General features: G+C 42.1%; 1 protein-coding gene across 1 annotated transcript in view; it reads right to left on the reverse strand.

Moving 5' to 3' along the window:
- The window catches only part of EPHA3 (EPH receptor A3), a gene marked incomplete at both ends in the record, with an annotated part of 217237 nt that extends 201368 nt beyond the window's left edge, over positions 1-15869 (reverse strand). Inside the window, one exon of the mRNA XM_079549307.1 lies at positions 15785-15869. Within this exon, the coding sequence (XP_079405433.1) occupies positions 15785-15869 (85 nt within the window). The remainder of the gene's footprint in view (positions 1-15784) is intronic.
- Between the last annotated feature and the right edge of the window lie 9759 nt (positions 15870-25628).

A 25628-nucleotide genomic window follows, 5' to 3' on the forward strand; every position in this document is an offset into this window, starting at 1 on the left:
AAAAAGAATAGGACTGAAAAGAAAATTGAGGGCAATTAACTATGAATCTGCTAAATTGAACAATTTGTATCCTACGTGTATTATTTTGGCATTTTTCTTCTACTGGTTGTTTAATTTTGGTTATCACTTAAAAAAATTAAAAGCTTTTTTTTTTTTTCCTGTTATTGAGATGTACAACAAAATACACAGTAGGAAAATACAGCAAGCATACAGTACTAGAAATCAGACCGTGTCATCAACAATCATAAATACATGCATTTGTCTATGTATGTGAATGTACCATATGTATACTTTCAGTGCTACACTACCATAAATGAGCTCTCTTCCATCCAAGTGAGGGAAAAATATTTTCCCTGCAGTAATACACCACTTTAAAAGAAAACAATGGTATTTTGATTTTCTACCTATATCAGTAAGCAAAACATCTTTACTAAGCTTACAGAAATAGCATAACCCAACATCATATATTTCTTTAGCTCTTATTTTTATCAATCATTAAATTCTTAATCATCTACACAAAGAAAGAAATCAGTCAGTCTCATGTTGAGCGTGCAGGGCCCAAGGCAGACGTCTCTGAAGCAGGGTTTGCATCTCTAAAAAGGAAACACTAATAAGAATTCAAAAGGAAAAAGTGCAGTTCTTGCTTTTGTGACTACAAAATCCCACATATTGTGGATCTCCTGGGACAAGATGCTGTGCATCCGAAATACATGGTGATGAAGGAAGTATGACTTCTGAGGTAAATTACTTGGCAGGAAGTTGCTCACTCAAATCACTCAGGAGTAAACTTAAGTAATATATTTATTCGTTAAGAATGAGCTCCTTGAAAACATGATTGCAGCCACTCTGGAATTTATGAATTCAGTCCAAATTCATCAATCTCATCTGGAAAACTACACAGGGAATTGTGCCACACCCTGGTGGTGGTTTTCCTCTCCAGACTTACCAACCAGCCTAGCAGAGAGAGCATGCCCTCAAGGTGCAGATCAGCACTCAGCATCGCTGCCTACATCTCTCTGTGCCCCTGCAATGTCAACTCCCTGCTGCTCTCTGAGAAGGTTCAGCAGATTGCCAAGTACTCCTGCATGAAGTACCCGCAGGCAGCAGAATAAGGACATAGATGCCATTCAGTATTCAGTGTGCCCACAAAAGGACTGTGTTGGTCTAATGCCAATAGGTAGCTAAACTCCAGCATGGGCCCCACTACAGCTGGATGCCCCAGCTACAGGTTCAGAGAGCAGATATCTGTCACCACACTCTACCATCCCTCTAACAAGTGAAGCTTATAAAGCAAGCGAAATAGACCTATGACAAACACCCATGCCAGCACACTTTCAGTTAAGAAAGTTTGTAAACCAGAAAACAAAGTTCAAGCTTTTTCTCATCACGATTAAGGGCAAGAATTTTAACTAGTTTGTTTTCTAGCAAAGTAAATGAATCAGTAAGAGATCTCCCTCAGTCCTCCATCCTGATGTTGTACCTGGGATCTGAGCTTTGAGAGCAAGAACAATTTTTCAGAGTATCTCCTTCATTCCACTTTCCTCAACTTGTTCCAATTGGCACCACTATGCGAACTATATGTACATGTTCATAGAGTCATAGAATGGCCTGGGTTGAAAAGGACCACAATGATCATCTAGTTTCAATCCCCCTGCTGTGTGCAGGGTCACCAACCAGCAGACCAGGCTGCCCAGAGCCACATCCAGCCTGGCCTTGAATGCCTCCAGGGATGAGGCATCCACAGCCTCCTTGGGCAACCTGTTCCAGCGTATCACCAACCTCTGTGTGGAAAACTTCCTCCTTATATAACTTCCTCCTAATATCTAACCTCAACCTCCCTGTCTCAGTTTTAAAACCATTCCCCTTTGTCTTATCACTATCCACCCTCGTAAACAGTTGTTCTCCCTCTGTTTTTATGCTCCTTTCAAATACTGGAAGGCCACAATGAGATCTCCCCAGAGCCTTCTCTTCTCCAATATATCTTCATATATACTTCACTACATTGTAGAAATATTTGAGACAGAGGCTTTCACACTGACCACAGCAGGCCTGTGATTCAGATGTGAGTCAAAGAATCCAAGTAGATACCTAAAAAGAGTGGCATGAATATTCCCTATAGTGACAAAAATCAAAGCAGAGCTATGCTCCAGACATACTAATTTTGTAATAAGTACTTTTGTGCTGAACTTACTTATCTGCTTTCATACTGGAGTCTTCAATTTCGTCAACCATTTTTATTTGTATGAGAAAGAAAAAAGCTAGCCATGCCAAGTAATTATTTAGTATGTAGCAGAATAAAACAATGTTGTGCACAAACACCTATCTAGCCACATGGTCTTCAGTGATTAAAACGACTGCTATTTCCTGTTCTTTGGGGGATTTATTTATTTGCTCACTTCATGACATGTCAAGTAATAAAAGAAAAGAAAAAGACTCAGAGAGAGAAGACATCATTATATTGACCCTCTAGATATCTGTCACTGCCTGGTATCTTTACCACTGGTCTCATAAGAATCATATTATATGCAAGCAGAAACACACAGCAGGCTGCCTGAGTGCTCAAATTCTTTAGAATCCAACTGAAATTCATAAATACGATACATTTTCTTTTATTAAAAAATCTGGGAAAAAACGTATCTTCCACCAGAAGTACAGAATTTTTAATAGTATCTAGAATGCAAAATACATTTATTTTTCAAGTAGTTATCCAGAGAAATGTCCCTTCCCTCCTCCCCCCCACCAAAAAAAAGTTTATGTGACACTGTTTTCCTCTGAGTTCAGGAGAGAGTTGAAGAGCTTGACAGCGATTAGTACAGACCTTACAGGCTGCAGTGATCACGGTCCGAAGACAAAACGATAGGGAATAGTAAAGCATTACCTTTTGTCATTATGAGGCCTTAAAATTGCCTATCATTCTAGAAACTGAAAGGAGAAAATAACATTTCCCTGCATTGAGACTGAAGAGCTACAGAAGTAGAAAAAAGGTGGAAAAAGAGGAAAATCACAAAATACAAAAGCAACTGATTCATGTAATGATTACTCATTTCAGTGTGTTTCAACTCTGCAACAAAAGGCAATATTTGATTCACAAAACTGACCTGACCGATTCACAGAGTGTAATGCAGAGGGATGCGAAATCAGATCAACATCAGCAGGCATTTACCAGCACGATCCTAACAGACTTTTCCACACACAATTAAAGTTAAATGAAAACTGATATTTACACATAGTATAATTGGTAGTAGGCATGTCTTTAAAAGACACAACTAGAGAGAAGAGAGTTCTGGCTTCCCTCTCCCTCAACACTCTCCTCTCCAAGATGTGTACCTTCAGCATGACATTACTTGTAGGGCTTAAGAAAAGGCCCTTAAAAAAAAGAAAAGATCAGTACTGAGTGCTGCCCTGCAGCCTGGTTCCCCATAGCACACACTGCAGCTGCTACTGCCAAGCAACAGCACACCGGGCTTGAGAACATGTGCTCTCCCTCTCCTGCCTGACTATTCTGGCCCTCAGAGCTCACAGCTTCACTAGAAAGCATTTCTACTTCCCTCAACGTGCATTTGTGCCAAAATGACTGCCTTCCTTCCCACAGCTGGAGCAGACACTTGGATGTGAGATGCAGAGTTCACTCACTCCCTTCACCGTGGCATCATGAAGAGGATGAATGAGGGCTGGAGTGGAATCTGACGTGCAGGCCTGCTCACACTATCAGGAATTGCTTCCAGTCTGAGAGTGATGGCAGAGGGCCTGACTCCAGGCTCACTAACAGCAGGCTTTATCAGGAGCCACGTCAGCAAAAGAAAAAGAACCATAAAACTAACAAGATACTTGAATGCAAGGCAGCAGTGCTTCCAGAAACACGTGGAATGCTGGCTGCTACAATGATATGAGCATAGTATAAATTCAGTCCTCAATAAAAAATGAATAGATGCTGTGCCAGGTAGAACCATCCTGAGATAACCCCGACTACCTGAGAAGTGGGGAGGAAAGCCTGCTAAGAGACAGTTTGCAACAGCTAAGCAATAATCTACAATCACTTCCCCACTGCAATGTATTTATGTATTTCCAAATCATATTCCATAAAAGGAAAATGCAGAAAAGCGGCCGATGATGTGAAATATGTATGATTTATTTTTTTTTCCAACCAATTAAGATTTCCAATTGATAGTTTAAAAAAAAAAAAAAAAACCTCTATTTTGTCTCTTCTTGTTTGGTCTCAAACTGTCAGTTTAGAAATGTGCTGGTTATTTTAAAACATGCTAACAAATGGGAAAATTTACCATTTCTATGCAAGCAAAAAGAAAAAAACGGTGAATGCCCATAATTGAAATGTGTCATGTAATTCTGAGCAGCAAAGAAAATACTTTGCGGCAGGAAGTCAGCCAGATCTTGGTTTTGGGGTGGGACAGAACGGAGTCAGGGCAGACACAGATACAGTTTCAGAAGGGCAGTCTAGTTCTGACAAAGGTTGCACCTGGATTTTGGTGCACCTACCAGCACAGGTCTAAGTCCTATCATTCTTTCCTTCTTGCACTAGTGGGGCAAAAGAAACACAAAGGGCTATAGCAGATCTGCTTTATAGCTCCAGTTTATTCTGAGACTAGAGGCAACACCTACAGACAGTCTGGGCCCTGGTTATGCAGGCATCACAACTTGGTGTGCTCACCGTGATTATCAACTAGGATCATGCTAATATAAAATCCGCTGAAAGATAATCCAAAAATCTTTGGGAAGGAACAACAACAACAACAACAACAACAACAAAAATAGAATCCACGAAGCAACAACACTAATGAACTCAGTACTCTTCTCATGGAATCATGTTTGCCAATGAAGCCTGCTTCCAAGAAGCAGATTTGGGACCTGATTTTCTGCTTGTTCATTAATAAAAAGTCAAGTCTCCTGTGATTTTATGGTCTTAAAGTGTTGCAGTGAAGATTTAATTATTGCTGCAAATGCTCAGAAGGAAATGACCTTAGCATAAGAGACGTGCTAAGGGCTCACATTTAAGCTCTGCCTTTATAGCTTTGTCTCCCCCAAGCCTGGGGCGCTCTAGGAAGCAAAGTAGCACTAAGCAACATAAAATAAATCTAAAGTAGATTTTAGATTTTAGCAGGCAGTAGAAAATACTTTGCAACACAGTTCAATTCAAGCACCAACAAAGCTTGGTCCATTCACCTGACCATTCTCATCCATACGGGAGATTTCTCACCTAGATTCCTGCTACAGCTCAAAGCCAGACTACCATCCTGCGAGAGGCACAACACTGTGAGGTCTGCACTTTCAACCTTTCTTGCCTATGCCATTATACTGTACAATCAAATATGATTTTGTGCAGAGCTTTCCAAATTCGGCAACTGTCATGTTCAATCTGTGGTTAAATTGCTGAGTGAAGAACTCCACCAGGGTGGGGGCAAGAGACGAACAAACAAGGGAAAACCAAAATTAAGTTAAAAAACAGTCGCTCTAAAACTGAACACAGGAGTCTTCACAGAAGGACTCTGGGTAGCCCAAGCCTCTATTCTTTTCCTTTAAATGTTATATTATGTTTAAATTTACAAGCTATTTCCAAAATTAAAAGATTGTTACAGTTTTTTGTTTTTTCTTTAAAGAGAAGGCTAGCAATATGTGCCAAGTTACTCTATTAATTATTGCAACTGTAAAACATCAAAACTTACTACGTCAACTTGGATAAGTTCTATTTTCACAGCAGTATTCTCTGCCTTGCAAGAGGAAGGGTGTCATTTTCCTCCCAGATCTCACTCTCTTCATCACACACTCCCAAAGAGCGGCTGACACCAGATTTAGGCGCCTCGGTTTCTCCTACAGCAGAACGTTGAAAGAGCCAAAAGGGGAACTTTGTTGCAAGTTTCTCTCAAAAGGCTGCCATAAAAGAGGGAAGGCAGCACAGCAGTGAGCAATGAAGGAATGCCTATAAATAAAAGCACAGACTGTAAAGGAAAGCAGGAAAGATTTCAGAAAGCAAGCTGGCAGAAGTACACTGTTCCTTAGCAGACAAAACTGGAACTAATTTCAAAGTAGAGTAGAAAACTACTGAGCATTTTGCTGCTGGAAATCTTGGGAGTGTTCACATAACTCCAGAAGCCCCCTGCCCATCCTGCCTTGGAGGGAACTCAGGCAATAGCTGTAAGGCTGCGCAGCATAGGTGAGCTCTGATCTTACCCCATATTGAGTCTACAGGTGTGCAGACACACTCAAACCTACTAACGTGGCACCTCACAGAAGCTATTCTGGCTGCTGTGAAGAGAAAGCAGAGATAGGCAATTTGCACAGACGAAGATGTGAGAATTTTAGCAGGAGTGAGGTGACAAATCTGTACGCTGCTTTTTTCTGAGGGTACCTGCCTGAATTATGTTGGCAGCTGCCTGGTTTGTAGAAGAACTTCTCATGGATGAATGCAGACAAAATAGATTTTCCTCCTTTTTTATTACTTTGAAATATGAGAGTTCTCTTGATATTGTTAAAGTGGTGTAAAGCTCAATTTCCAAGTATGCAAAAACATATGACTGGTGGGCTGGAATGCAATGTTTATCAAAAGGGTCTAATAAGATTTCAGTTTTATTAGGCTATTTCCTGTAAGCTGATACACGCCAGTTCTTTTCATTAAGACAAGGATATCAAAATTAAAAATGGATTAACCTAATGGGTTCCAAATTACTGTGTTGCTTTCACTTCTTTGCATCCAGTTTTTTAAACCGATTCCAACTGGTCTTTTTCCAACATCTCCTACAAGAGGCATAAACCCTTAAGGCATCTGAGTTACTGTTCAGCTGAACTCATGCTGCAGTCCAAATCCTCTGAATCTCATTCTAGCCTACTATTATGGTGTTAAATCTAACATCAGCAAAGCATGGTGTTAAGCATCTAAATGCAAAACAAGGGTCACTGTGTTAAAAAGGAATTTAAATGTTCAAACCCAAGTTCAACTTTCTTAGAAAAAATAATAATAATAAAGTAAGGGCGAGGTTCAAATACCTACACAGAGGCTCCTCGCACCTTTCAGCAGCTGAGAATTCAGTGGCTCTGTCCCAGGGTGGAAAACCAACCCTGCTGGGCTTCCCAAATCCTGAAGCACCACATGCCTAGGTCTGGGCAGCCCAACCTAACAGCAGACCAATGACTAAAATTATTTTAAGGAGATTTAAAGCAGGAATCCTGTTTGAGAAAGCTTCCAACAAGGAAAATTTTCAAAAGGAAAATATACATATATATGTTGCAACACAGCATCCATGTTTATTTTAGATGAAGTGAGAATCTCAAAAACTATTTCGACATGTTCCATTTCTGGAAGTTTAGACACCAAGAAGCATCACAGCAAAGATATTTGACCACAGGGTACCAAGGACTACAAGTTTCTACGTTCTCACAAATTTGACTGCAGTTCAAACACTATGAATGACCAAAAAAAAAAAAAAAAACAATCATAGCAAATAATCAATAGTTCTTTGATACAACTTTTTTGAGACAGGGACCAGAGCACAAGTCTGGTGAATGACCATTTATTTTTTTACAACAGCTGTGATACCCCCAAAGCAAATCAGGTGGCTGCATGCCAAATTATACTGGGGAAAAAAAAAAAAAAATTGTTTTTGTGATATTACTCATAGGACACAGGGAAAAAATATATAAATATTAAAATAATAAATAATATCATTGTTCAAAACAGAAATAAAGACTTTTTTAAAAGTTTCTGAAAGCCATGAAATATGACATTCAGAAAGCCACCTACTCAGGGGTACCTAGATGGAGTTTTGTCAATCTTTTCTTGTCTACTTACATGAATCAAGGGTGCCAGTTCACATGAGCTATGAAATGCTTGAGGGCTTACACAGCCACTCCATAGATAAAATAAACCCACAGAACAAATGACTAAACATCCTGGTGCAAACTGGGGGAGTAAAATGCCAATAGCCTACGAAATCTCAAGTGTCACATTGAGAAAATCAAGATGCTAAAACCAGTTTTATTTTCCAATACAGTGATGTCACCAACATGATATTTTCATTGTTTGCCAGGTTAACAGAATTTATGGAGGTAATTAATGCAGAACATGTGCGCTGAGCTATCCATATGAAAAATGGAATTGCCCCTGACTTCATTTGCTGCCTTTGCAACCAAAACCCTGCTAATGTTTTTTTTCACTATTTCCATATGTGAGAAATACAAATATTTATAACAAAGGTAAATGCTTAAATGACTGTTCTATTCCCTTCTATCCATAAGCCACTTTTTTCAGACCTTGTCTTCTGCTTATTCTTCTGCTTCCATTACCTTCCCACAAAGGGCTCAGGTTTCCATTAAGCTGCACAAACTAAGCATGTAGCTCTCTTCTCCAGAACCTTTAACCAAGGAAAGCATGAATAACTCCTACCCCAGTTTCTTGAACACACTCTGTCCTGATTTAATACAGCTTTTAGGACCAAAACAACCAATTGTGTTAAAGGCAGTGACATTAAATATGTAGTTCTGCGCTTCTCCTCTGGTCATCCACAAGACTGAAGCATCTTGCTTCTCCTGGAAGACATGATTTGGTAAGAAGGAATGGACACGTCCTCAAAGCCAGTTGGAAAGGAAAACACAACATGTTTTCTTCCTTTGATTCTGCATGGTTGAATGTTGATTGAAAGTTGATTGAATCTTGAATTCTTGATGTTGAGAGGGAAGAGAGAAGAAAAATGATGGGCACGTGAGAAGGGATACATGGCAGTTGGGGGGGGGAGGGTGAGGAGGAACAAAGGAGGTCAGTGAGGTTTTCCTACAGTTGGCTCACCTCCAGACAATTTGGAGATGATATTTTCAGACATGATTTTTTCCCTACCTAAGACCCTCTTCTCCAGGTAATCTGACTTGTTGTCATGGCTAGGACATTTGTCCTCTGAGGCAAATCTTGTGTGGCAGAAAAGTTTTTGCAAGACAAGACCCTAATGTTCTCAGAACCCGTTTCAATATATGTCACTGTGTGTCACGAACAGTAAGAATGGATAGACAGGAATTGTTCTTCCTTTAAAATGAAATAAAAAAGGGAAAAGAAAAGCACTGTTACAAAAAGAACAAATGGAATGGTAAAAATGCCTCTACCCTTTCTAAACTGCAGTCTGTTGAAATTCACCTCTGGTAAATCATAGTGGTGAAGCTTACTAATGTAAACAATGCTTAGACTTTCAGGGTGGCAAGGAATTTCTTAATTTGTGCTTTGTTCAGTGTTCAGATCACTGTCAGCACTGAATTCTGGGTGCCTAATGGTGTCACTAATTTGAGAGAAAGTTTGGATGTCGGTCTGATTCAGCTCAAACTTTCACTTCAATTTCTATTTTTCCTTCTACCTTAGCTTTTTTCTCTCCTCTGAAAGAGATCCTTCAAAAAGCCCTGTCCTCAAAAAAAGAAAGGAAAAAAAAAAAAAAAAGAAAAAGCAAACAATGCAAAACCTCTGCCTGCTTTCCAGCTCCTCAACAACTAAATCAAGGGACACCGCATCGCTTCATGCTATTTGTCACTGCAGACTTTGTGGGAAGCTTACCGTGAGCCAGAAGGTTTTCTGTCGGTTTCATTATTTAAACTCTTTGTGCTCAATTTTCTAGAAAATCCTCCTTCCTGAGGCAGAAATTTAAAAGTTAAATAAAATAAAATAAAATAAAATAAAATAAAATAAAATAAAATAAAATAAAATAAAATAAAATAAAATTGTATGTGTGGAATCTGTGCTTTAGAAATTTGAGGGTTTTTCTTTTGTTGTTGTTGTTGTTTTTCCACTATTATAAAAAAGCAAACAAACAGAAACAGACCAATGCAATTTGAACTTCTCCTTCCAAATACAGATATAAAAATGTCCCAAGAAACCAACTGGCCAAAAAGAAATCCCCATCCCTGCAGCATATGACACTAAACCTCCCTGACTGAATCTTACCGTTCACCCTATTGTTTGCTTAATTGCTAGGAAGTTTCTACCACTGTTCCTTCAGTCTGCTATTATTCTTTCATCAATATTTCTCCAGCAGATTAATGGGATTTTCCTCCATATTTTGCCTGGAACAGCGGGATACAGCAGTTTATGAAAAAAAAAAGGAGCGTGGTGCTAAAGTTTCTGCTTACAGTGTGCCTACTTTAATAACGTCTCTGCACATTTAGGACTGTACGCGCTGGTGGTTCATTCATTCCGCCCATCACTCACATGGGCTGGGATTCTTTTGTCACTGAACTAAGATTTCTTTCAGACAGGATTATCTCTATTCCTATATCTTTATTTCTTCCATTCATTCGCCGCAGAAATTTCAAAGGAATCTTCAGTCCAAAGGACTGAATTTCAATTTTACATCAGTTGCACACTGCAAAATAAGCACTTGCAAGCACCTAAAAACTAAGCAGCATGAGATTGCCAGTGGGGAACACGATCCTAACCCAGCAAATTACTGCCACTTTCTATTTCCAGAAATACACCACAGGGAGTTCACATCTCGTCTTTTGAATTAAACTGAACTAAACTCTGTCAAGTTTTGTTTCTTATTTAGAAAAATTCAAACGTGTATAAAAAAAAAAGCTACAGCTCAAAGTTTATGGAAATAAGAAGGGCTACGTCATTTAAATGAATGTATAGCAAAAACTTAGCAGCAGTCATATGCATTTGTACACAAAATGTTCCATTTTCTGTGTCAGCTCTTACTGCAAGATTTTCCTCCCTCATAGATTTTCAACAATTTTCAAGAACGCTTCAACAAATCAGGCTCCTTTTTGGAAGAAAGAAAATGTTTAAAATAAAAAAGAAAAAAAAAAAGAAAAAAAAAAAACCTACATTTTATGGCAGGAAAGCAACTCTTGAGATGCTGAAATTAACTGTTAGCTAAGTGATGGGCTTAAGAGATCTCTCAGCTCCACCTCTGCAGGTTAATCTAACACGTCTGCAAAAGTCCAGTTCATTTTGCACCTTAGGGCAGCAACAGGACCCGTCTGTGTTTCAATACCAACCACCTCCACTGAGAATACTTTTGAACCTTAACCGAAAACAAGGACATGATTGTATCTTTGCTTTACTAGCAGCATTTAATTAATTAATTGAATGATTGAAATCCAACAATGGCCACAAAGCGACGGCACCTCCCTGAATTGCAGGTACCCTATGGAGCTAACACAAGCCCTGCACAGAAAGCGACAAACCGTACGGCTGGATTCGGTAACAGCTCTGTAGTGACCCTCACTGGTGATAAAATCCAGAGCTCTGAAAACAGGAAAGCGAACACCTGCATCTGTACGTCCAAACTTTCATCAAGCGGGGATTACAAGAACAAGAGCCGTTACGTACGCTCCTGGAGGAAAACTTACAACTTCTGAAACAGAATCAGGAGTAAGTACACTAATAGCAATGTCCTCAACTCCTGCAAATAATAAATGAATAAATAAAACTAATCTGTGGTTTTTCCCCAGATGGCAGGGAAAAAAGTTTAGGTTCAGTAAGAACGCACACCTGATTTGCAAAGATTTCTTGTAAGCGATTTCGTGTGCCTATTGTCTGGGTAATGGCTCCAAAGCCTCATTTCCTACAGAGGAAAGTGCAGAAAAGAGAGTTGTAACAACTATGTGTCATTCGACTGGTTCGTTGGGCAGCAAATATGTCGCATCCAAATTAACTGCAATAAGAATTAATTGCTGTGTCCAATTGAACATCCCTGCGCTTCAGACATCTGCTTTAAGTTTGTCGTGGAGAATGAAGCGATTTTCCTTTTTAGTGCACTGCACTGACATCAGCTGCAAGACGACTTTCAACCATAGAAAAGGAAATAAATTATTCCATTTGTGAGCACCCCCTATCAGAAATGAGGGACTTGCCCAACTTCCTTCTCTTGTTGCACAACTTTCAAAATTATCACCGTGTGAAGTTTAAAGCACAGTCATTATTTTTCTCATTGTACAGCTTAGGATTAAGCACAACAGCACTGGGTAACAGCTGTATGAAAAACAGCTTGCTGGAAACCCACCAATCCGAGCTTAAATTTAAGAGGCATCACGTTAAGGTTTCTAAACTGACTTCTGACATCCTCTGCAGGGCAACACACTGCAGCAAGCTACGAGTGCCAGCAGGGAACGTGTCACTATATGGGAGGACTTTCCCTGCCCTAATGATACCTGACACACGGCAAGGTGAGATCTGCGCTAAGCATTGCCCTGCGCCATTCCCTTTTGATCCAAAGTTTCCAGTGCTTCCAGCCCTTCTCCAAATTACGTGGGTAAGTTGGTCAGGCACTTTGCTCCACGTGCAAATGTTGCCTTTTTCAAAGCCTTGCCAACGGCTGTCACTGCTACCAAGGCGCAGTGTGCTGCCTTCAGCAACTTTAAGTGCTAACAGATAAAATGGTGAATTTAATTGCGCAGTTACGCAGAGCTCTGAGCTTCTGGTGAATGAATAAAAGCTGAAACCACATCTCCAAAGCCAACGCAGACCGAAAGTAGAGGCTGATTGGAACCCTCTTGCTGTTAACCAAAACAGACACTATTGAAACCACGCACTGCAAGCAGATTTACCGTATCGATCGTTTGGGAGCTGTGTTTGCAAGAAATTAATTTTATGCTAGATTGAGAGGTTACAAGAAGTTTTCTGTCTGCACAATCAAAATATTATTGAAGCAATTCGGGTTGTCAGTAAAAGCTTAAACAAATTTGCTGATAATCCTGTTAATGACCTGGGTCAAGTGTTAACTGTTGTGGGTTATAAAACAGCGAAATTAAGGCTGCTGGTACCCTCGGGCAGGCAATATAGTTACCGGAGAGACATAGGAAAAATTATTAAATTACCAAATGACAGAGCTCAGTCAATTCCTTGAAAGTCCAGGAATTATTCATAGACAAATTGCTTCTTTCTAGGAAAAATAATAAAAAAAAAAAACCAACACCCTCCACCCCATGTGAAAAACATTCAGAAGGACAGCACAGCAGAATATGTGATTCCTATGCGCTCAGAGGGTTCTGTTCGTGACTTCAAACCTGAGGATTGGACGTTAAATCTCCCCGACGTCTTTCTGCCCCTCAGAAAATGGCACACACTTTGACACCACACGCAGACAAGCCTGAACTTCAGAGAAGCTCCCTGAACCTCAGTGACTATGTAGGGAAAGAGCACACCGTTTGCAAAGAGCATGGCAGGGTAGTTAACAATAAACTTGCTGGAAAATGGGTTTTATCAAGAAAAAAGCCTCAAAACTTTTCTGGGATGAAGTAAGTTAACAAATATTCCAACTGTCCAAAATAATAATTTTAAAAAGGGGTAAAAAGAACTGCACTTACTGACAGAATGTAAAGTAAGGAAGTAAGCCAACAACTCGCCTTCAGCCCCTTCCATCCTTTTCTCCCTTTTTCCCATCCACCTAAGTATCAGCACTAGTTCAAACAGTTGTCAACTTTAATATTAACTCTAAATGTTAACAGAAGTTGCATTTTCAAAACAGAAGTAATTCTTTCAAGTCAAATAAATGTAGGACATCTCTCTGGTAGCCCTGAGCGTAACCCTTTCAACCTATCCATTGTGACATTCGCGTCCCTCAGAAGTTACACAGAGCAATAAGAACACACCAGAAATGAGCTTCATCCTTTGTTACAATGATCCACAAGTTCCACAGCAGCTTCATATTAAAGCGTATGAAAAAAATGTGCGCGTGCTTCGCCACAAGCCTATGTTAACAACCTCCATTCAAAGGGTCTGGTTCCTTCTCAGGGGCAGAGAAAGAAAACTTTTCTAAATACCCCACGGAAACGCAGAAACTTCTAACTCGAGTCTGGGAGGGGAAGGAATTAACACTGACAGCAGAAGTGGTGAGAAAAACATTATTTAAAAGAAGAAAGCAATCTTTTGGCATTATTTAAAGCTCCATGCTAATGCCTGACTTGTTAAACAAATTAGCATCAGCAAATCATAATTTGGATTTCTCAACTCATATGATCAGCCCGCATACACTATAAATAAAGTAATTAGTGCGCTTTCCTTAGCGAAAACAAACAAACATTGAAGCTGGTCCCATTTTTTAAAGAAACTCTCAGCGTTCTATTTTTATTTTTTCTTTCCGAAAGGAATAGCAGAACCCATCCCTCAAGAAAAGCAAGCCTGCAAAGCCAGTCACCATCCCGTCACTGCATGCATGTTGCTTTTTGCAACCCAGGCTGAAAATATGACAGATGTGTTCCTGAAACTGAACACAGAGAGCAGAAGCAGTACCTACTGAAGGCAGACTCAGACAAGATGCTTAACATGTCTTCTGCACTATTATTTATTTTTTCCTCCTCTCCCGGTTCTCCGTGCCAATGGTTTTAAACAAAGACACAAAAAGTATCATTAGCAAAGCTGAGTGCCCAGCTCCCGTTTTGGCAGGCTTTGCTCAGTGTGTGAGCTGAGTCTGTGTGCCGCTGCTGCGGAGGCAGAGCTGTGCTGCTGGCTGATGGACCCCCAGCATCCACAACCCGCTTTTAGCCATGAGACAAGGGCACCCCCCACCATTGCTCTTGCTTTCCTTTCTGAAAACCATTGCTGAAAGAGACAAAGCATAACAAAATATTACACATATGTGAACTTAGGAGTAAGCAACCGCTAGCAGCATCTTCCTCCAGGTACCCTGGAAAGCATTGCCCATGCAGAACAAATTTACATAGAGCATACAAACAGACTCGACATTGTTCTGCAAGCACGACGGGACCACTGCTTCCTCCCAGGAATAAACTGACTAACTTCGGATTGCCTAGTGTCCCTAAAGTTTTGGTCTTTCTGTATTTGTTGTATGCGATTTTTTTTTTCCCCCTTTCCAGAAATCACTTGAACCTGTTATCTCACTGTCTGCAAACAGCCAGAATACCACCAAGTACATCAGCATCGTTTGCACGGGAGAATTGGTTTCAATACAGCTTTTCTATGTGCTTTCTTGTGGTTGCCGCAGCTCGGGCAGGTGCAAGTCCCGCACTTCCATTGGGCATCACAAGTTCTCCGGAGCCGCAGGCTCTATCCCAACAGACTCTATCCGCGGATGCGATAGCAGCGCGCACCCTGGGCACACAGATCGCACCCTGAGGGCAGCGGCCGCATCCCCCTTAGCACGGGGTCGGGGAAGCCCGAGCTTTCCCCAAAAGTATTGCGGTTACTTTCCCCAACAGCGCCCGGCGGTCATCATTTCTCTCCGTGACCCAGCGTGCGCGTTCATCAAATGTCACCTGAAAAAAAAACCGCCACAGCGAGGGAGAACAAAACGCCCGTGCATCGCCGCTGAACAATCGCGCACGTTCACGCACCATCAGCTCCGAAACCGACGGGAGAACGCCGAGGAACGCGGAGGAGATCTGACAGGGGCTGAGCGGCTCTCCGCTATTAATGAAAACTTGGGAAGCGCTCGCCGCACGCCCGGCACCCGCACGCAACGCGGCGCTCGGGGCGAGTCGGAGGGGCGCAGCGCTGTGGCACCGCTTCACCCGCCGAGAGAGCCGCCCCAGTCCGCGGCGGGACCGGCACCTGCAGAGCGGGGTTTCCGCACTCCGGCGCTGCTCGGGCTCTCCCGTAGCTCTGTCGGGAGAGACCCCGCTCCCCGCTCCCCAACTTTCCTCGGGGGCCGCCGAAGCGGCTCCCTCCTCATCCCCTCACCGGGCGGCGGCCGCGCTGCCGGGCGAGAGCGCTCCCGGGCCGAAGGGCGGCCGCCGCCCAGCACCACCGTAACGCGAAAAAAAAAAAAATAAGTGAATAAATAAATAAAAATGTAGAAATAAACGGAAAATCGGGGCCCGCCACCCCGCGGGCCCGGCTCACCTTCGTTGCCGGGGCGGGCGCTCAGACGCCCGGCGGAGCCGAGGGCAGCGCAGAGCAGCAGCAGCGGCAGGCGGCGGCGGTCCATGTCGGCGGGGCAGCAGCGCGCGAGCAGAGCCGCATGTCTCCGCGCCGCATGCCACCGCTCCGCGCCCGCTCCGCTCCGCGCCGCGCCGCCGGGACCATGCCCCGCGCCCGCCCGCCCGCGCCCGCCTTCGCGCGGCGCCCGGGAGGGGCCGCCCCCGCCCGGCCCCGCTCCACCGCCGCCGCCGCCCCGGGCCCTAGCGCCGCCCAGCCCTCCCGCCCACCGCCCGCAGCGCGCTCCCGCGGGGCCTGCGCGCTCCCGGCTCGGCCGCCGCGCTGAAGGGGGTCTCGCACGGCGGCTCTGACCCCGGGGGGGAGTGCAAAGAGGAGCCCCGCTGTTGCTCCTCACAGACGCGTCCTTGGTGATGTGCAGAAGTAAAGCGCGTTTGAAAGCAGTCCGTGAGCAAAGCGCTTTGCCTCGGTCCTCTCTGCCCCTTGCAGGCTGCAGGATGTCCGTCCCAGCATCCCGAGGTACCGGGCTGCCCCAGCTCCCCGTGCCCAGCGACTCCCAGCCCTCCAGAGCTTCTCTGCATGTCTTAGCTCCCACAGGACTTAAGCCTCTCATTTCACAGCCCAGTGTGTTAAAACCCACACAAACCACCCTCTTGTCCTCCTGTGTTTTAAGGTTAGCTCTGCCAGCAGGACAGCGCAGGCTGAGCTGTGGCCTGCAGTACCCAGCTCCAAACTCAGCTCGAGGCATGCCACAGAGTCACACCAAGGTACCTTCCTGCCCCAGCAAAACAAGGACACTGGCTGCAGAGCTGTGGCAAGGGAATGCTGCTGCTGCTCAGTTACACTGGTGGTGCCTCAAACTCTCTGGAGTGGCTCCACCAGGCTTGCACTGCACCAAGGGACAAGGCCATGAGAAGCCAGCCTTGCTCTGATATTTTAATCAAGGGAGTGCAGCTTAGGATGCGAGCATCACATTCCTCCTCCGTTCCTGTTTCAGGTTTGATTATTCAGTCAGACTAAAGTACGGTCTTCATCAAATATAGTTGTATCTGTTGCTTCATTTCTCCAACCCTTCCTTTTGCTCATGCTTGTATTTAATACTGACCCTGCCTATTTAGGCAAGGTAGGTGAACAATACAAGTGGTGATGCACTAGAACAAGTTGCCCGGAGAGCTGGTAGAAGCCCTGTCCCTGAAGATGTTCAAGATGAGGCTGGATGAGGTTCTGAGCAACCTGATCTAGCTGCAGCTGTTTACTGCAAGGGGGTTGGAGTAGACAGCATTTAAGGGTCCCTTCCAACTCAAAGAATCCTGTGATTCTATTTTCTTTCTGGTCAGATTTTCAGGAGAAGCAAGAGGGCAGCCCTGGGCCCTTGAGCAGGTGTCCCATTCAGTGGGTTTCGAGGGAGGTGAATCTTTTTCTACCTCCTGAGTTGCACCTCCCCATGTCAGCAAGGGGCTGCTACCATAATGGAGTCATCCAAGACTAGCAATAATATACATCAATTCATTGAGATCTTTATGAATAACTAACAACTACTTGGACGTAAACTTGACTAATTGGCTAACTACAATTAATAAGCTTCACAGGTAAGACAAGTAAAAGAGTAAAAGAAGATAAAGGGAAAAGACAGAAAACAAGAAAGAAGGACAGACAGATCTACAAACACAGCAAAGCAAAGCGGTTCACCACTCCTAAATCCGGGGATGTCTTGGCGTCAGCTGCTGATCTTCAGTCTGATGGGTCGTCAGAGGTTGCGTTGTTCTGTTGATGATGACTAATGATGACAGTACAAACTCTTCTTTATAGTCTGAAGTGGTCAAGTCAGCTCTTTCGGAGTGACAGCTTCTAGCTTTGGGATCTCAGCAGGAACTCCTTTGTTCCCAGGCCTAGCAAATTTAAGTCAGCAGATAAGAGGGAGCAGGGAGACGCCTATCTTCACAGGATACAATGGTATCAACTCCCAGTCTCCCATATCAAGCTGGAGTTATTTGTTACAGGCCAAGTCTTCAGACAGTAAACACTCTGAGCACTCTCTTTCAAAGGCAAACAGCTCCAGAGAAATACTTTCAGGTGTCCACAAAGTGATGTTGATTGCCTCAGGTAGATTTGGGACAGTCCTTACCAGTCTCAGGCAGCAGGCACCTTCCAGGGCAGAAGGAAGATCAGGGTTTTCTAGATGTGCAGTTAGCCACCTGTAGCCCAGGGAAGCTTTGCATTTATCAGATCTCACTCCATTACACTTCTAATTTATTTGACAAAGATGTGTTTCCACAGCAAAACATCCAGGAAAATCACTTTCCCCAGTACTAAAAGCTTTTGTTGATGTTGTTGTTGCAGCCCCCTATCTAACCATTTCTACAATTCAGTTGCCTTCCTTGAGTTCTTTTCATATAATAGAGGACAGTGCCTGATGTAAAACACTACCACGTTCTCATAACTGCTAGTTTTGACCTGTATGGAGCTGCATCTTCATGACTTTAGGTTAATACATTTTGAAGGTGGAAGAAAAAATGTGCAGGAAGATTTCTGAGCAATATGTGTGTGTATGTATTATATATATGTCTGTTTTTAGTTAGTGAAAAAATTAATTCCGAAGAAGAAGATATTTCTTTTTCATTCTTCCAGCTGTATGTATAAAACATTTGCACCTTCCAGCTGCAGCACCATTAGAGAGGACACTACTTCATTCTGCTCTTGCTTCCCCTCTAGGAACAGCAATGTGAACACCCATCATAGAATTATAGAATCATAGAATCGCTCAGGTTGGAAAAGACCTTAAAGATCATCGAGTCCAACCATGACCTAACCGTACTACCCTAACAACCCTCCGCTAAATCATGTCCCTAGCACCACATCCAAAAGGTTTTTAAACATATCCAGGGATGGTGACTCAACCACCTCCTGGGGAGCCTATTCCAGTGCTTAACAACACTTTCTGTAAAAAAGTTTTTCCTGACATCCAACCTAAACTTACCCTGGTGCAGCTTGAGGCCATTTCCCCTCGTCCTGTCACTTCTCACCAGTGAGAAGAGACCAATCCCGCTCTCACTGTAAGCACCTTTCAGGTATTGGAAGAGAGCAATAAGGTCTCCCCTCAGCCTCCTTTTCCCAAGACAAAACAGCCCCAGTTCTTTCAGTCTCTCCTCATAGGGCACATTCTCCAAGCCCTTCACAAGCCCTGTTGCCCTTCTCTGGACCTGCTCCAGCACCTCTATGTCCTTTCTGTACTGAGGTGCCCAAAACTGAACACAGTACTTGAGGTGAGGCACAATAGTGATTCTCTGGAAAAGGAGAAAAGAGAGAGGCAACCAAGTGGCAAACCTTGTTCTTCTTCTCTTGGGAAGAACATCTGCCATTGTTCTGCAGCTAGTTCCTGACCACAAGCATCAGAGGCTAAAGCACAGCCCTCTGCTGATGCCACAGCACATGCTCCTCTCAATCTTCTGGGCCGCACACTAATGCTGCCACAAGAGGTATACACCAAACAGCCTGCCAGGGAGGGACAGAGTTCTTCAAAGGGTTCAGCCAGAGCCTAACCCCAAGCAAAACATCAGTCCACATTTCACCACCTTGTATCACCCAGTAAAGCTCGAAGTAACCAGCATCCCTTTGGGTTGCACTGTTTCTGAACTACTCCCAAGCCAACAACCTTAGGACTAGAATTGTTCTCGTAACTCACTCAGGAAACTCACCTTGATTTTAGCTGCACCTTAGCTGCTGTGATGTCATTTTCTACAGGTAAAAATTGAAGCTAAAATGAAAAAAAAAAAAAAAGAAAAAAAAGAAAAAAGGAGTAGAAGCATAGAAGCATGCATCTACAGAGTATCCCAAGTTGAAAGGGACCCACAAGGATTACCAAATTACCTGGATTACCTGGCTCCACACAGAACCACCCAAAAGTCAAACACTATTAATGCGAGCATTGTCCATACCCTTCTTGAATTGGTGCTGTGAAACTCAGGCAAGATGATGAAAAGGAGCTGGTAAGAAAATACGGAAAAGACAATGCAGGATACAAGCAACTGTGCTCAAAGGATTAATGTCATTGCTCTCACCTTCACTGGTGGGCTGTAGGAAAACAAAAGGTGGATATTAGGAGTATCAGAATGACTTTATCCAAGATAGTGATGCGGTTATCATATAAAGAATTTGTGTGGGGTTTTTTTGTTTGTTTGTTTTTGTGTTGTTTTGTTTTTTGTTTGTTGTTTCTTTTTTAAGAAGGAAAAACTGAAAGAAGGGGAGGAACAAATTAAAATCTATACAGTAAACAACAGATTGTGAATTCCCAAGCCTGCCTCATGGCAGTGCACACATGGATGTGCACACACACATACACACACACACAAATACACACTTTGGATTGTTTTCATCATCTATGCCTTAAAGTGCATTTTTCAGCCTCTTTTTTTTTTTCTTCCCCTTATAATAATAAGGATTATAAAAGCAGTGTACAATATCTCAGCAGCACAGAACTCATCCAGGAACAAAAGAATACCAAACCACACCAATGTGACTCAGGCTTTTAATATTGAAACTCCTTTGTAAAGGACACCTCCGAAGTTAAAAATAAATATCAGAAATAATTTGGAAAGAAAATTGAAGCAAAGAGTGCATTTCAGAAAACTGCATGTTCTGGGAAAAAATAATGGAGAAGAAAGGAATGATAAAATTCATTACTAAATTCTCATTCTGCTTTTTCTCTCTCTGTGACAGATAACCTGAAACGCGTTGTGTTAGCTTTGTGCAAATTGCATGTTTGCTCTATTAAGAGTAATTCCATGTTAGTTTAAAGGGCACCTTCGAAGAAAGAAAACAGCCTCTAGTGGCATTTCTGCATAACCGGAGCGCACGTGGTAATATCTTTGCCCTAGCATCCATAAAATCGTTCGAGAGAAACACATAACCATGATTTATGATTTTCTGCCAACCCTGGACTTTAATTTCTTTAATATATTGAAGATCAAAATCCTTACTAAACACAAATTTTATCTCTTACATTTTTCTTTCATAAGAAGGAAGTGACATGTTCTGTGATTGCATAATGGAAAAAAGAAATCAGAACACATGGGCAGAATGCTCCGGATCTCACGTTTGCATACTAAATAGGAAAACAACTTTCTGTCTAATGAAAAAATGGTACAGATTATTAGGAGCAACCACAGATGTAATCAATCAATTTATCCGATGGATTGAGCCATGGTCTGCTTTCAAGAAGGCTTTTTAACGTTTACAGCTCTCTCAGCGTTGCATTGTTTAATTAACCAAATCACACGAAGCTGCTCCTAATCTGAGAGATTTTACAGATAAAATATTTTCTTTAAAAACAAACAGAACAAAGAATTAAAGAGAGGTTCACTACTCACAAAGAAAGGTGGCCTGACAATCCCCTATTTATTCAGGGAGGAGGCAATGTGCACAACGGAACAATGCTCCCCATCGATGGATGCCTCCTCTGTGACTCGATGGGATTGTTTGGAGGCGTGAGAACATTTCCTCCTCAATTTCTGCGACTTATTTATGAAGGGTCTTATTTGAGAAGTCGATCCCCCTTCTTGGGGGGATTCAGGCCTGGGCTGACAGGGCACTGCCACATAAATCACACCAGGGACAGCCTTCCCAAGTAGCTCAGCAATCATTTAGGCCTCAAAATAACCGCATATCTTCTCAGACTGTCAAGTGTTGAGCTCAGAATACCACAACAGGAAGTGTTGCTGCTTGAGCTCATCGTTAGGCAACAGGCAGCTGTCAGCCAGTCCTGGAATGGTGACCAAGCTGCAAAAACTCCCGTCACCCTCCCACCAGTCAACAGTAAACACACATTTCTTTGAAGCACTCTTTGGGATATACTTTACCTTATGTTCTCCTAATGAACCACGTTGCCCTGAAAACGCAAGTGGATGAGAAAATACAGAAAACTGAGGAATATAAGGCAGGACGTAATAAAAAAAGTGATAAATGAAGTGTGAAAAGTCACTTTAAGGAAGTCAGTTATTTAAAGCTAGGCTATAGCTTTTTCTAATCAATACTTACACAATAATTAGGTGAAAATCTGAAAAAAAAAATGGATTAACGAGGCAGCATAAGGAATTCAGCTTTGAGCAGCAGTGTAGCTGTAATTGTAATTATGAAGCAACTGCACACCAATTCCACAATGAAAAAAAGCATTACTTGTTATGAAGATGGAAAAGAGAGGAAAAGCATGGGAAATGCAAATGCAGTTTAGCTGCAAATTTTCCTCGTAAAGGCTGAATCGTTTGTTAAGAATGCAATAAAAAGGTGACATTCCAAGCACTTAGACTGAATTTACCTATTTCTAAACAAAAACCTATAAAAGCCATAAAAGAAATGCTTCTCCAGCATTACTGCTAGTTTTCAGAGAGAGAAGCAACATTTATATGCAGGAGAGAATGTTACTGTATCATGAAGCGGCTTGCCAAATTTCAGCTTTGGCTGAACGTTTACAGAAGAAATGTATGAATCCTGTAAAACCACGCTGTATTATGGAGACATTGGCAGACCTCCAGCGAGGTGCATAATGACAAGTTTGATTTGTTTAATTTTTTTTTTTTTTTTTTTTTCAGGTCACAATGAATGTTCAAAAAAAACTAAAAAAGCTCTGTACTAGAAAAGAAAAAGAAAAAAGCCACCAAGAAATTGAATTATTTATTCTCAGATGTTTCAACTCACCGACTTCTTTTGTCCTTTCAGAAGATAAGGTCAGGAAGTATTGGACAATAAACACGGATACACATTTTAAAATAAATAGCCCAGTACTTCTAATATTGGATCAGGATCCAATTTAGGGAATGCACTTGAAGAGCGCACAGAGAGATTTCTATGATTTGACTGAGCTGTGTTTGAAGTATTCCCTTGTCTGTTCAAAGCCAAGCTTGCACACTTGACAGTGAAATAAGTCCTCCATTTTCGCTGACTAAGAAACTAGCTGCATAAATATTTATTGTAGTCTGCAAATTTAAATAACAGTGCAAATAATTTGAAGATCCAGTGTCCACAACATATGAAAATTCCTTGAAAGCTTAATCTTCACTGAGAACGATTGATTTGATATCTATTACATGCTTTTTAGTGACAGTAAAAATTAAAATAATGCAGGTAGAAAGACTATTGGGTCCAATTGCCTGATCACTTCAGGGCTAGCCAAAAATTAAAGCACATTAATGAGGGTATCCTCCAAATGCCTCTGGAGCACTGACAGGCATGATGCACCAACCACCTCTCTAGGAATCCTGTTCCAGTAGTTGAGCACTCTCACAGAAAAGAGATGTTTCCCAGCGCCCATCTGACCCTCCACTGGCAGAGCCCTGTGCCCTTTCCACCCTGCCATCAGTTCCCAGGAGCAGAGTCTGGCACCTCCCTCTATGTCCCTCCTCAGGGCCCTGCAGAGAGCAGTGAGGTTGCCTCTCAGCCTCCTTTTCTCCACATTGGGCAACCTGAGTGCCCTCAGCCTGTCCTCAAGCCATGTCACCAGTTTTTGTGCACTCCTCTGGACACATTCAAGGACCTTTACGCCCTTTATATATTGTGAAGCCCAGAGCTGTATCTAATATTCAAGTTGAGGCTGCATCAACTCTAAATATAGAAGCACATTTTTGAATGCCTGGCTATGCTGCGTTTAATGTACCCTAAAATACTTGAGATCTTTAAATAAATTGATCTGTTTACATCTTGGTGGATTTTCTGGGCTTTGTTGTTGTTGCTGCTGTTTTTCTCAAGTTTCTGATCTCCTCCCTCTCTGTCAAAGCTGGGGTTTTCTCCTCTTTACCCTTTTGGAACAGACACAGTTTGGTTCATGATCCAAGACAGCATCTGAGGGCAGAATGAGATTAGTAAAAGGCCATAAGAAGCATTATCTTAGTGTTCAACTTCACAGCTAGCACACTGAAATGAAATCATTTCACTCCTTTGCTCAGAATGGTAAGCTATATATATATTTGATTTCACAGTGTACTTCTAATTAGCACTTCCCAACTAAGTGCCTCCCCTAAGGAGAAATCACTAAAGGGGGCAACCTTTCTGAAAAGATTTGTTTCAAATTCTAAGGACTGCTTGGAGACAAACAGTTACTACAGTGCATTGAAACTGCTTAGTTCAGGTTTCTGGGGAGAGGCTGATTAATTTGGAGACTGACAACAACATCACGGAGGATGAACAAGTATTATGTAAGTTCAGAACAAGTCCTTATTGGGGTACATGTGTCTTTTGGAACTTCTTTCAGGGGAGAAAATGTACAGGCCAAAATTTAATCCAAATTACTGATCCTCCAATCAAAACACCTCAATAGAAATACCATAAATGCCTGGGAAAAGCCCTAATCTTAGACTACAAACCAGGCTTGTCCCCAGTCATAGTCAGCATCATTTAAGTGCACAACTTGTCAGCAGTCTAACCTTTGTCACTGAATGCCTTCAACTTGTGCCCAAGGATAGGAATCACCCCATCCGCATTTCATCTGCAAGATACGCTGGGTGTGCTGGAAAGCTCCTAAGCCTTCGGTGTTCTCTTCTTGACTGATAATGAGTTTATCACTTTGCCAGAACAGATGAGTTAGCTTTTTATTCATCCTCTATGGCCACTTGGGCAACAAAGAATTGCCATTTTTGTGAAAGACTAAGCGAATATTATCTAAATATTATTCTTCATAATGTGACCGATAAAATTATTATACAACACTGGCAATAAATAATTACACATAATGAGTATTCTCCAAGCGCAAGTGGAAATGAATGACTTGCAGTAGGACAATCTGTCAATCTCAGGTCAAGCAACTCTTATCCATTAAATACTGTATCTGCTGGTGTACTTTCCTCCTCTGTCATGTAGCCAAACGCAGCTCTGCCTTGAAAGATGGAGCTCCTCAATAGGACTCAGAAGGCCCACCAAATAGGGCTGTAAATGCAAACACTTCATATTCTCTGCTGCATATGTGCTATCTGAGACAGGAAAATGGAGTAGAAAGATTTGTTTTCCTGGATGTAACAGTGGGAAAACTGATGTTTCCCACTGTAACATTAGATTAATGCTAAATTTTCTATTTTCAAAAATGCCTTTGTTCACCAGAGGGGTTTTTTTCTCAATACTTACTAAGACAATTAGCTTAAGAATTTCTATTAGAAGCCTCTCTCTTTTCTTTTCTTTTTTTTTTTTTTTGAATCATCACTAACACCTGGAAGAAAGATACTGCTGTGGTATCTGAAAAGGAGAAAATTTTCTGTTTGTTTCTTAGCCATTTGTATTACCAAGCTAAAAAACAAGTTGCAAGGAAATGGTACATCAAAGTTGAAATTAGTTGAAATTTTGGAGGGGATTTGAAGTGAAGACAAAGGCAGCCCATATTCAGTCATTTCAGTTGCATGTCTTCTGCATCAAATTTGGAACTGTGAAGCAACAGCAGGCTGAATGCAGATGTGACAAATAATTTGGACAATATGGTCAGAGGACAGAAATTTATTACAAATAGTTGCAAGCTTTTCCTAAATTAATGCAGTGTTCTAGCTCAAAAGGAAGCTGTGGGAAGCCTACAGGAAAGGGATCAGAAGAAGATACTCAAGAAAGCTGGGGGCAATTACAGCAAACAGTACACATTCAGAGTCGACACTAACCTAACATCCCACCAAACTGCAAAACTATTAAAAAAAAAAAATTAAGAAAAAACTCCACCATTAGCAAAAACAAAAATGAAAACAGTCAACCAAAACTTTTTCTTGAGAAAAGAGGCCACTCGTCAAAATTGACATAAAACAAGTAACTAACATAAAGAAGGAGACGCTCTGCAGAAGACCTGTGAAAA

The sequence above is a fragment of the Tetrao urogallus genome (assembly GCF_951394365.1).
Source record: "Tetrao urogallus genome assembly, chromosome: 1".
Classification (NCBI taxonomy): Eukaryota; Metazoa; Chordata; class Aves; order Galliformes; family Phasianidae; genus Tetrao; species Tetrao urogallus.